The following is a 13,251-nucleotide window of genomic DNA, read 5'->3' on the forward strand; positions in this document are numbered from 1 at the left end:
CTCACAGCGCTTAACTTTTTATATATGCTGTATTGTTACTCTTCTTAAATAAAAAATTTAAAAATTCTAGATATATTCAACTCATAATAATACTCACACACACATATTCACATAGATAATTTAATATAATGAAATTTGTGTGTGTGTGTGTGTGTCTGTATATATGGGAGCGCACGCGTTTGCATGCGCGCGTGTGTGTATGTGTGTGTGTCTATGCGTGTGTATTGTGTGACTCGTTACAACGTCCGATATGACTCAGAGCGTGAAATTTTGATTCATGATCATAAATATACTTCACACATACATCACTTTGCAGATGTTTTTTTCATAGATTAGCGATTATTATTCAATAGGTCATCAAATTCATATAGATCTTGCTATATGTGCGAGCGGTAATATACATATAATATGTAAAACTTAACATATGATCTTATATATTAGATTTTTTTTTTTTTAATCATTCATACTTAACCTGGTCTATATTCATACATCCTCATCTCAACATCTTGATCGCCATCAACTAGATTACTCACGCAGTTTTAGATACATTAATTAAAATTTGAGATGAATCTCGCTCATTTCTGGTATTGATCCATCGAGAACCACGATTACTGATCGATTCTTGCCTACGTGGACGAGCAATCATCGCTGGTCTACCGGAACGACCGATCATCGGTGGTCTACCAGGACGACCGATCACCGCTGGTCTACCGGGATGAGCGTTCATTGCTGGTCTACCGGAACGACCGGGACGACCGGGACGACGGTCTACCGATCGACGCTGATGGAGAGGTGGTGGCAACTGACGCGCTATCGGTTCCTCGACAATACAAGGTATGGACATCTTGTCCCAAGTAGATTTGTTAACTGCTGCAGCCAGCCCGTGAACGCATACGACGCTCTGTGGATGAGGGTGACAGGGATGCTGATGCTGTAATACGAGAGTTGTTGGTGGTGGAGGCGGGGGCGGTTGGGGATGCGAAGGAAGGGAAGTGAGCCACGTCACGCCTGGCTCTGCTATATGTCATTTGCTGGTTTGTTGTAAAGCTGTATTGATTTGCGTCCATAATTCTTTATTACAGTTTTGAGACCTAAAAAAAAATATTAGTTTTTCTCGCAGCTCCGTACTCTTGTCCGCTTAAATACGTTAATTGTAAAATGTGTATTTTTATATTCGGGCTTACTTTTTGATCGATTGTAACCAATCTTTGAACTGGCTATTTCCGTCAGGACTCATTTGGAAGGCAGCTCTCGCCGCGCAAACAATACTAACAAATTCTTCGTAATCGGTAGCTTGTAAATGATACAGCTTTTGATGCATGCACTGAATGTACCTAAAACAGAGATATACAAAATTCACTCAAAAGTGGAAGTCGATATTCATGTTTCGCTGTAGAATTTTTTATTTTTATATGATAAAGAGCAATACTAACATTTGTTGACATTTGTGTATCATTGGGGATAGTAACGCGGATCTTAAATGTTGTATTATGAGCGCAGGATTGTTTCTGGCAAGATATTGAGCTGCCTCTAAAATAACCTGATGAAGGACAAAAGGACTAACGATGCTGTTCACGGTACAAATGCAGAGTTGATGCATATACTGCGTGCCGAGCCGTTTTGCAACTCTGAGCAAAAATTTGACGTCTTCACCATAAGGTGGATTCCGTGCGTATTTGGCCTGTGGTCGATCGTCGTGAACTCTGCGAGCCAAAGTTTCCATCGCTAATAAGCCTACGCGATATGCAGAAACAAGAGTTCGTAATTGATGCTGATTAATTCCCTGACTTTGTCTGTGAACCTAAACCAAAGATATTGATATATTGTTATTGATAATTAAATAATTACTTTGTTACATATTTTTTATATAGATATATGTATATTTATATATTTACACACACACACACTGTGTGTGTAATATACACACACATATGTATATAATTTATTACAAAATTTACTTGAGGTCTAACAGTTGGTATAATAGGTTGCGTTTGAACCAGTGTTGCTCCAGGTAAGTTATTTTGTCCAGGCAGCGGACCTGCTACTCCCGTTTGAACCTAAGAAAATATATAAATATTATATTTCTTATACACACCAAAACAGAATGCACGTAACAAAACAAGTACAAAAAATATATATAAGAAAAAATACTTAAAAAATAATTATTGTGAATTTAATTATATAATCGGAAATTTATATTATATTATTTGGCTTTGTGATGTTTACCGGTAGAGGTTGTTGCATTGTGTACAAGTGACGAGTTCCTGATGTCGGTGGAGGTGGCTGTGATGTGTAATATGGTCCGGGTGGAGGAGGCGGGGCGGCAGAAGGCGGATGATGCGATGGATGTTGGGGATGTCCTGGATGATGTGGATACGGATGATACATTTGCATGTGCGGCGCGGAAGGTAAAGTGACTCTATGCGACGGTATCGGACCACTGTATGTCGCAATAGAATGATGAGGATGTAGAAAACTATATGGGCCTACGGCATACGGTAAGCCGACTCCTGTAACAGAATTACGCGATAATATAGTAATAAAAAAGTTCAATAATGTAAAAAAAAGTAATAAATTGCTAATCAATTATTTTACCTAGTGGTGCCAAAGTAGTAATTGTTGGATGAGTATAAGGTTGAGGAGGCGGTTGCGTACTAGTGACAACAACTGTCTGTGTTGGCCCGGACATCATCTGAGTGTTCGAGATTTCTACAGGTCCTGGTTCGACCAATAATACTCCGTTGAGATCCAGTTGCAAAGAATCATGAGGAATCTCATCTTGTTGATCCGCACCAGGTGTTTGCTATAATTGACAGAAGAAATTTGTATAAAAAGATAAAATTTATTTGATAAAAAAAGTAATTAATTAACGCTGAAATAAAGTTTAGCACTTACCCGAAGATATAATTCATACCAGTACTTTGCTACTTGGAACAATACTTCTGGATAAACACCGCCACCTTTCGCGGCGTTTTCTACTGTGATGCAAGCCTTCTCCAACATAGCTTCGCTTTGTTCCTTGCACTAAACAAATAATAAAACATTCACAATACGTAAACGTTATAATCTTCTAATAACACGAAGTTGAATTGTGCTTAACACACATTCGAGTGTATTATTACACGTACTTGAGATATAGCTCTCTGGATTTCATTGGGATTGAGTGCGTGGGCATGCGGCAGGCAGGATAAAGCGAGCTCCGCCGCCGCTCGAACCATATTCGGATCGCTACCTCTCGAGGATTTATCGGCTATACTGACTGCCTCGGGTGGCGTCAGATGACCTTCCCAGCTGTCAATTAGAAACCAAATTGCCGGCGCTCCGATCTCCATTGCCTGGCCAGTTATCCAAGACACGTGGCTCGAGTACGTGCGACTAAGCCAGTTCGGGCTGACGCAGTTGTGAAGACCGAGAGCATACAAGCCGAGCTGAAAGGCGCACATATGAAGCGCTCTGTGCGGACCGTGATGATTTTGACTGGTAGATGGTTGGGTAAATAACGAAGTCGAACTGGTACCACCGGCTTTCGATAAAACTGTCTTCGCTAGTTCGCACATGAAATGCGCACTCGCTTCCGACGGCTGATTTGGAATAGACGGAAATAGCCTTTTGTGTTTATATCTGAATAAAAAAAAAAAAAAAAAACACAAAAGATACAGTAGATAAAAACTTGATATACAAGAAACAATAATGTACATATATGTTGTATGTAAACACACCGTAATTCTTTAGTTCTAATAGGCACAGTTGGCTGAACAATCGGCGGTTGTATGGTTAATACATTCATATTCTCCAGTTCCGCACTTGTACTGCTATGAGGTCTGCTGCTGCTGCCAACGATGTTATCGCCATTTCCGCCGTAGTCCGTTCCGACGAGAGGCGACGAACATTCCTCATCGTGAACATATCGCATCGACTAAAACGTTCGTTAAAATATTATTAAATATTGCATGCGCAGACCTCAATTTTCGTATATTAAAAACTGTATCTTTTTTTACCTCGCTCTTAGTAGGTGGATTTGCGGTATAATAGCTACTCAGAATGGGTGATCTGATTAACTGATGAACATCTCGGTCTAGCAATTTGTCCATGATTCTGGCTAATTTTACGGGATCATCTTTATAATGTACGAGCAGAGTGATAGCCAAGTCTCCTCTGAAGAGAAAACAAAATTGTAATTCAAAAAAAATACTCAGAAAGTGTGACAGAATATTTTATATGAAACTTTCTAGTCTCTTAATAATGTGAACACGTTACCTTTGTCTACGAGTTCCTTCACAAAGAAGCGGGTGATCTGCTTCGCTTACATTCGCTTTTAATCCTAAAACAGCTACGGCTGCGTCAAATCCAAGATTCGGGTCAATTTCTGCTGGCAGTTTTCCTCCTAGAAAACAATTCGAATTTGTAATCTCTCTCTTTATATACAATGTATTAAGATGTGTGTCTTTTATCTTGTTATAAATCATATTTTATTATTTAAATAATAATTTTAAGAGGAAGGAAAACAAGAACACTACGTATAGTCCAGTCAAGAGACACATAAAAAGAGACCTTGCAAAACATGAAGAAAAGTTTATATTTGATATAGTTTTTAAGTTTGGCATACTAATTAATATTCTGAGTTTTCGATCTTGAGGCGTTTCCGCTCGCGCCGCCATATTGGAAAGATGGCAAAAAATCACTCTTTTTTGCGGAAATCTCGTTTCCGATGCGAGTCACGTGAAAAATAGCTATTATAAAAACTGTAGGGTATACAATTCCCTACAGTTTTTTGTATAAAACTGTTGTTTCCTCTCAGATAAATTGTTTCCGACATACAAGATAGATAAAGCGAATTTTTTTCCCGAATTTGTCAAAATATTTCATTTTTTTCTTAAAATTTTAGTTAATTGTTATACCAAATATAAATTTTTTTTTACCTTTTTCGAGTTAAAGCCCACCTACTTGACTGGACTAATAAAATATATTCCTTACTAGGTACGTCAAGTGCATCATATATGAAGCTGGCCAACATGATAGGCAAGAGAGCGTGTCCTCTCAATCTCAAAACGCCGTCTCTCAATTGCTCAGCACGCTGTTTTATCATAGCTAACTCCGTCGGTCCCAAAGGAATTCTCTTCAACAGACCTACTAATTCGCTTTCTTGATGAGCGAGTTTAACCTAGTTAAATTGAAGATTTATCGTTAATCTTAATTGAATAATGCAAAAATTCAGCATCAGATTTTGTGGTTTCGTCCAATTTTACCTCCAAAGGTTTCGTGTTAGCTGGCGGTCTAGCCATCTCTAAGCCAAAGAGGCCCACGCGAAATGCCAAATTGTGATGTTCGGGATTTTCAGCGAGTACCGTGCACAAGAATCCACATTTTGCTAAAGTTGCTGATGCGAGACTCGTTACTTGATGAGACGACGGAATTACGTTCTGATATTATAAAAACAACCAACATTATTATATTTAATATTTTGTTAGAAAAAGAAACACGCAATGTACACAATGTAGACAGGCTGAAAGAGAGAGCGGATAAAGAGGGAAAGAAATCTAGCACTAAAAATTCTATTTATAAAAACTTACCTTTTTCTTCTTGTTCTTTAGCGCCATTGATGATCCTTCGTGATATCGAGGGGAGGAGTGACCAATAAGATTCGGAGGATTGGCCAGAAGTTCTTCGGCTAGTTGCACTCCGATGATGCAGGCTTCTCTCGTATGACCGTGAGCGTAAAGCCCTTCCGCCCGCGCAAACAGAATATCCCATCGATCTTCCGTCTTCTTCAAATTCTTCAATACCGTACTGGCATCCGGGGTGGCGAAAGTATGTGTATTGCTCGCGACATATTTATTATTCAAACCACCGTTGTTGGTTATGGCCTTCGGATCATAATAATAAATATTATATTCGTCGCCGGAAGGACTGTCGCTGCTGGACGACGAGCTCTCGTCCTTGAACGGTCTCCTAGTTTCCTTTTCCTGATCGGATTCTCGTTCGTTCTTAACTCTGATTCCTTTCGGTACAGTCGCGCGCGATTTATCACGACACTCCGCAAGATTTGTCCTACTACACTTCGCGTTCCCGCAGGCGGCTTTGTTATTACTACTATCACTACTATCACTATGAGTCTCGGACGAGGCGTTTGAGCGATGCTTGTCCGAACCTTGAGCGTTCTTCAGGCTAACATTACTGTTGGAAGATAATTCGCTACCAGCCCCCTCCTAAATAATAATATATAATATGTTATATATGATGTAAGTTTTTAAACAACTATATTCTCTAAATGTGAATAAAAATGTTTAATATATAAAATAATGACCTGCGAGTCAGTGTCGCCGCAATTATTTAATTGAGCACAACCTTGTCTGAGAACAACCTGAGACTCGGATATATCGGGAATGTCGGTGTCATTCTCACAAAAACCCTCGGAACTAACGCTGCTGCGATTTCCGTCGCCGCCGTTGCTTCTTGAACACATCGGGAATTCGCGTGGATTCAGCCGCCGTCTGTCCAAATAGCTGAACTCAATGAGACCAACATTCAACGATGACGTTCGTCGACCGTGATGATGAGAAACCAAGGGCGGTTGATAATTCAATACGGCCGAACTGGAATTTACCTGGAAAAAAAACATCGTACACTAATTTATATTGAAAAAAAAATCTATTCTATATCGCATTTCTCAACTAACTTTGTGTTTTTTAATCAATTATCCAAAAAAGAAGAAAATAGTTGAAAGATACTGACTTGATTAACCTCCGTTCTCGTGTCGCCGGTATGCCGAAAACATGTGAAAGGACAATGATACATAGGATTGTTCTCGGCGGTGTACGTAATACCCGGCAAAACGTATTCGTCCCAATCGAGATAACAGGCTTCGAGTGCCGACTTGAAGCCAGTAAAGACTGCGAGATCGTGTTTTAGAAATTCTCTATGCGAGTCTCTGTACGAATTATTACTTTTGCTACTGTGAGAGTTGTGCGACACAGAGCTGCCACGACACTTGGCGACCTAAACGCAATACAATTAATTAAGTTGTTAACATTGACTTTGTTTCAAAAAAAAAAAAAACTTTATTCAACAAAAACAAAAAGCAAAAAAGAGAGACGCTCACTTTATCTATAATCTTCAAGTGCCAAGCCATAAATTGAGCATGCAACATTTCGCGTTCCGCCGGCGAGAGACCGGGATTGAGAGCGGCCAGTCGCCAGAGAACGACAATCTCGTCGCACAAGGACGAGCACGCGTGTTGCGAGGCGTGCACGTTGCTGTTCATGTTGTGTTTGCTGCCGTATCCGGTGCCGTTGAGTAAAGCAACCTTAGTGTTAAACCACCAAACGAGAATCTGATCGCAGGCCATGCACTCCTCGGTAATGATCTCCAGCAGCGGTATAGCGTTGCGATCGTTTCTCTTGAACATCTCGCGCACAATGGAGAGCAAATTCCACATACCCTCCGGCTCGCGGCCTCTCAACGGTCGTAGCAACGATGCCCATTCGGACGCGGCCGGAGGCGCGGTGGTACTCAGATAATTAACATCGCTAAAACAGACATCGCGGAATGAGTTATTTCATCCTCGTAAACACTCGCGCTCGCTAATATTCCTCCATTATTCACCTGAAAACTATCGGAGCCGGAACGCAAAATTTGATGAGGATCTTCTTGATGTTATTATGCAGTGTTTTCTCGTCTAAGTACCAAGAGGTCTGATCGTGAGCGGAAGCGCCGGCGGTCGGATCCGGAGCTCCGCAGTAGCTGTTAATGGCGCTCGGTTGAGCCGAGAGAAGCTCATCCAGAAGCCGTTGAGCGGTTGGCAAAATCTGCTGCGGTAATTCGCTGATAAGATATTGAGCGAATTTCTGAAGTTGCTCGCGATGTAATCGCGACAGCGATTCACTGACCGGTGCTCTCAGACATACTTGCGTTGGCTGGAAAAAAAAAAACAAAAAAAAAACACAATGAAACAAATGTTCTTTCATATCGATGTGTTACTGCTGTACATGTACAGAAGTAATCGCTGCAGATAAATACTTTTATAACAGAATCTAAATTTTGCGAATCTATTTAATTACATTTCTTTTTTATACGTGTGTAAAAAATAAAAACCATTTTTCAAAAAAATTTAAAGTCTAGAATTTATAGAATTTTACATATATATTCTCTCTCGTGTAATTTTAGAGTTCAATACATTGTTCTTGTCAATATTTAAAAAACAAAAAAAAAGTAACATGCGTGCGCATACCATGTGTATTCTGTGCAAGCAAACGGCCACCACGTGCGCGCACCAATACGCCGTTGAGGAGCAAGTGCAATTGCATGATGTGATTCTACGTCGGTCGAAAGTCACGGCGACGTTGAATTGCGCTCTGACACCATTTGTTTGTGAATTTACGCTGGCACTCAGATGAAATCCTGTCCAATAGGGATTTTTTTTTTTTTTTGTGAAAACAATTAATGAAAAACATATTACTCAAAAAATTCCGGATAGAAGATAAAAATAAAAGATTTATACAACATATACGTCTATATATATACTTACAAGGTAAGCTGCAAATGTTACGTTTATTTCTCTTCTCTTTTATAAGACTACTTTTACAAATTTAAGGTAAACTTCTGTATCCGTAAACGCGAACAAACAAATTACCAATCTGCAACGGTTCCTTGACGGTTTTGGCGCGATAGAGATGTTCGCCTCGTAGAAATTCATCGGCGCTACCGTTCGCAAGACATGAGTAAAGCCGTATGTCCTCTTCGTTATCGGGAAAGCTCCAAAAAGCTATTCTCAGCTGAAGCTGCTCCGGTACAGGTGGATAGAAATGTTCCACCAACTCGAACGGAATATGCGACGCGACGCATCGCGCCGCAAGTTCGCAAAGAGTCGGCACCGTTTGTTGTCCATCTGCAACACGGAATAACATAATATAATAACAACAATATAACAACAAGAATATCGACATAAGGTTTATCAAATAAAATGTGTTGTCGGAAGTTTCGAAAGAGAAAAAGAAATATATATGCTCTGTTCGCGAGCGCACAAGATCGCTCGTGATTATTTTCTTGCAAGTTTTCTATTCGCTGTTTACTGCACGCGCTACTGCGAAATAAAATGGCACGATACTTTTCCTATAATTTTGCGTTCTCCGCAATTACTACGTGCACGTGCAGAAAAATAGTTTGTCGCGAATTTCAGTTTCGCTGAGACAGAGAGATGTTTTCTTGCGGCCACGAACACGGGAGCACGTAACTAACCGACCCGCGGCGTTGTGTTCGCGATAACACATATAACTGAATATGTGTGTGTTTTTTGCAAATTTGCCACTCGCGAGTTAGCGTGAGTTCTAGCACGCGCGATTTTGCCGAAAGATAAACTCCGGGAAAGAAAAAAAGTGTCGTTACATCTCATCCGCGATATTCCGTGACGCTGAAACTATCACTTGCGTGCAAACAACTTTGTCGCGGAAAATATCTAACAAGTTTTCGCGCAGCGATTATCGATGTATTATACAACGTCAAGAAGAGAGAGAGAGAGAGAGAGAACTGTTAAATGGATAAAAAGCGCACACACCGGCGAATTTTTCCTCTCGCCTTTCATTCTCCGGGTCTTTCTCGCCCAGCAACCGTAACGAGCTTCGCGGTCGCGGTTTTGCCGCGCAATGTAATTTCCTTGAGTTTCAACGAAAGCTGCGACTGCCGCACCGGAAAATTCTCTCGGATGGTCATGTTCTCCGAGCTTGTCCAATCTACCGCCGAGAGTACTACCCAAGTTGCACAAAAATTTTCTCCGTTCCATGTGAATCGCTTTTTTTTTTTTTTTTTTTTTTGCGTGTAATCCATTTGATCGAATAAAGGAAGAGCGAGATATTGAGTTAGTTAGCATTTGTCCGCTCGCGATGTCGAGAAATAGCGATTTTATATTTTTGCAGACCAACATACCGATGTTGACCTACGTGTCTGTGACATTAATATCTTTCTCTCAAAAAATCAAGAGAGAGAAAAAGATAATAAAAAAATAATTTTGCTATTTAAAAGAGATATTATATATATTATATATATATTATATATATATTATATATATTTAAAAGAGATATAAATTTAAAACGAGAGAGGACTGTGTTACACAAACTTTTTTTTTTCTCGTAATATTCATTTGTAAACACTTCGATTTAAATATAATTCTTTTTTAATATCCGTTCAAAATTTATCAAGCAACTTTGTCTCATAAGTAAGCTATTTGTCTAATAATGAAACAACTCGAAAGTAGCATTAGAAATAACGCGAAGTAAATTTATACAAGCGGGGAAAATGCGTTGTTAAAAAAAATAAATCTCTACAATATATTTATAAAATTAAAATCGAGAGACGCGACGTCTGCGCGAATACAAATATTTCTAGTCAGATCCGCGGAGCACGCATCAATGTTCGGTTTTCATGCTCCGGATACTCGGCAATCAAGTTGAAATTGAATCAATAGAAATTGAATTTCCATTAATAATAGGCCGCAGCGTGGTAATGTCATTTCCGCTCACCGGAGTCGGTTGAGAGAGCTCGCGAAGCTCGTTCCGTCGTTGTCTCGTTTCTACCGTTTCGATGAGCGAGAGGACTGCATTTCACGGATATGGCAAATACAATCGACGCCGATAGGATAATCGAACTGTTGAGCTTAGCAATCGCATTAAGCTGACTAGTGCGACAGTCGTTACTTACACCTGCTATTCAATGAATAATCGTCGCGCGTCTCGGGATTATTCTAACTAACTTACAGACAGACAATTAAATCACTTAGAAAGTGTGCGCAACAATAACAATCATTTGTATATTCAATTTGAATTTATAATTATAAATAATTATATAAAATAATTTATATTATTATTTTACACTCCATGCGTGTAATTGTAGTTACATTTTCTCTTCGAAGTGATATAAAAAAAAAAATAGAATAGAAGTGTAGTAAGCTTCAATAAATTCTTCTATAAAACAAGAAATGTATAATGGCCATTTGAAGCAAAAACACTGGTGATAACGTGTGTATGATAGATGCATTACTTTATTCAAGCAGGTAACATATAATAGAACGTTTTCGGCCTTAGATTAGGCCTTTATCAATATATATATAAATATGATGTTCTTGAATTAAAACTTATACAAGTCACATGATTACAATATAGAAATATTAAAGTAACTGAAGATTTTATATTATAATATTAAAGTAACTGAGAACTCAGTTACTTTAATATTTCTATATTGTAATCATGTGACTCGTATAAGTTTTAATTCAAGAACATCATATTTATATATATATTGATAAAGGCCTAATCTAAGGCCGAAAACGTTCTATTATATGTTACCTGCTTGAATAAAGTAATGCATCTATCATACACACGTTATCACCAGTGTTTTTGCTTCAAATGGCCATTATACATTTCTTGTTTTATAATAAAAAAAAAACAAAATAATTAAACAAGTACTTTTTGATTACAAATTCTCTTGTGAGTTTTTACGTATTAAAAGTAAACACATTAATTTTATCGAGTAAAAAATTACATCTTGTGAGATCTATCTATTTTCTATGTAATAAATGAAATTTTTGAACCGCGAGTAATGTATTATCTCATCAGAATTATCTAGTGACATTATCCGAAATACACAATCTCACAATGGGGGGGGGGGGGCGGTTAAAATTTGCATCTAATTCGAAATGCGCCTTATCTCCGTCAATCTGTTACACGGCGCGCGTATTTGTATCAATTCGCAAGTATATACGCACAACACTCGAGAAGACTTTACTTTACGTTTTATCACCGTAGACGGCATTCTCGCACCGGTTTTACGGTCGAACGCGGAATCATGCCTGCGCGGAAAATCATAAAAGAATCATGAAATGTTTTATAATTTGGCATATCTCACTGCAATACTGTTATTTTAGTATCCGCGTCGCGATGAAACGACTTCCCTTAAACGATGTATGTACAAGTAAATGTATAATTGTGTGGATCTCTCTTTCTCTCTCTCTCTCTCTCTCTCTCTATACATACACATAAGAATGATTCGGTCAAGCGCTGAACTATCTTTGTAATACATCTCCGTATATATTGCCGACATGCAGAAAAATAGTATGTCGATAAAAGAAAGAATCAACAAAAAAGTGACGACTCTTTATGAAATGTTGCGCGCGCGCGTTTAAAAGAGTTAAAGATTTATTTTCTGGAAAAAAAAAAAAAAAAAAAAAAAAAAAAAAAAAAAAAAAAAAAAAAAAAAAAGCATTTTCTTTCCGCAACCATGCGCGCTTTTCGCGCGTCATTCGAAACGCGCTTGTACATTTCAGGGTTGTATTTTTCTTTTCTTGCAGACACAGACGAAGTGGCAAGAGAGCAACGTGGAAAAGTGATTGGTGTCAGCAGTCGTCATTGTGCAATCGCGAGACATCAAAGCCCCATTGACGTGTTGATCGGTAGTGGAAAGTAAACGATTCGTTAACCATTGCACGTGGCGTGTGTGTGCGCGCACACACACATATGTTTGCCGTAAATTTTCAGCTTATTCTCCACGAGACGTTTACTCGATCTCCGCGATCTAAATCTTATCGATCCACGATCGAAGACTCAATATTGTACGGCGCGAGTCCCGCGATAAAACGGGCGTCTTTTAAAAAGACCGGAATTGAATCAATTTCAAGAAAAGCGACTTTGTCAGCGAAATAAGTTGCGTTTTCACTCAGCTTCAAATACTTCTGCTTTTTCAGAAAAAAGTGACACAATTGCTTTTATTCCTCAAAAAAATAGAAAATAGAAAATAAAAACTGTTTTAAAAATTCAAGTGTTGTTTTTAAATATTGTGTTAGATATAAATAAAAGAACTGACGTTACTTTGAAATCGATTGGTCGCAAACCGGAGCTTTGAGCTCGGGAGAAATTCTATTCTCACTCCATTTCACAAAGCGAGCAAAGAGTTTAGGTTACGAACTTAATCCAGAGATGAGAAACCGAGCAACGTTTAAATACCCCCAATGGGAGAGGAAGAAGAGGTACGTCGGGGTTAGAGAAATCGTAGGAACTTTTAACGCGTAATAAAAAGGAACGCTCGTCTCTTCTCTTGTCTCGGTGCGCCCGTCCGTCGTGCAATGAAATTACATTCCGCCAAAAATGGTCGGGATATAAGAACTTCATAATTCATTGCGAACTTCGTTTTAACGCGATAGATCACAATGTGACTTTGTTACTCGGCGCAATATACGCACGAGATTTGGCACGAGATGTTCCGAATGTAAAA

The 13,251-nt window shown here is 38.9% G+C and overlaps 1 protein-coding gene across 1 annotated transcript in view; it reads right to left on the bottom strand.

Moving 5' to 3' along the window:
- The window catches only part of LOC109859885 (zinc finger SWIM domain-containing protein 8), a 36,548-nt gene continuing 23,297 nt past the window's right edge, over positions 1–13,251 (bottom strand). Inside the window, exons 2-21 of the mRNA XM_020438578.1 lie at positions 8,630–8,884; positions 8,228–8,397; positions 7,603–7,913; positions 7,100–7,526; positions 6,733–6,996; positions 6,305–6,604; positions 5,571–6,206; positions 5,247–5,420; positions 4,975–5,161; positions 4,258–4,384; positions 3,999–4,155; positions 3,720–3,916; positions 3,129–3,621; positions 2,896–3,024; positions 2,596–2,803; positions 2,227–2,510; positions 1,959–2,057; positions 1,434–1,801; positions 1,185–1,334; positions 1–1,091 (exon numbers count right to left, since the gene is read on the bottom strand). Coding sequence (XP_020294167.1) covers positions 1,025–1,091; positions 1,185–1,334; positions 1,434–1,801; positions 1,959–2,057; positions 2,227–2,510; positions 2,596–2,803; positions 2,896–3,024; positions 3,129–3,621; positions 3,720–3,916; positions 3,999–4,155; positions 4,258–4,384; positions 4,975–5,161; positions 5,247–5,420; positions 5,571–6,206; positions 6,305–6,604; positions 6,733–6,996; positions 7,100–7,526; positions 7,603–7,913; positions 8,228–8,230 — 4,581 coding nt within the window. The 5' untranslated portion in view covers positions 8,231–8,397; positions 8,630–8,884 and the 3' untranslated portion in view covers positions 1–1,024. The remainder of the gene's footprint in view (positions 1,092–1,184; positions 1,335–1,433; positions 1,802–1,958; positions 2,058–2,226; positions 2,511–2,595; positions 2,804–2,895; positions 3,025–3,128; positions 3,622–3,719; positions 3,917–3,998; positions 4,156–4,257; positions 4,385–4,974; positions 5,162–5,246; positions 5,421–5,570; positions 6,207–6,304; positions 6,605–6,732; positions 6,997–7,099; positions 7,527–7,602; positions 7,914–8,227; positions 8,398–8,629; positions 8,885–13,251) is intronic.

The sequence above is a fragment of the Pseudomyrmex gracilis genome, unplaced genomic scaffold (genome assembly GCF_002006095.1).
Source record: "Pseudomyrmex gracilis isolate BER0280 unplaced genomic scaffold, ASM200609v1 scaffold_298, whole genome shotgun sequence".
NCBI classification, from domain to species: Eukaryota; Metazoa; Arthropoda; class Insecta; order Hymenoptera; family Formicidae; genus Pseudomyrmex; species Pseudomyrmex gracilis.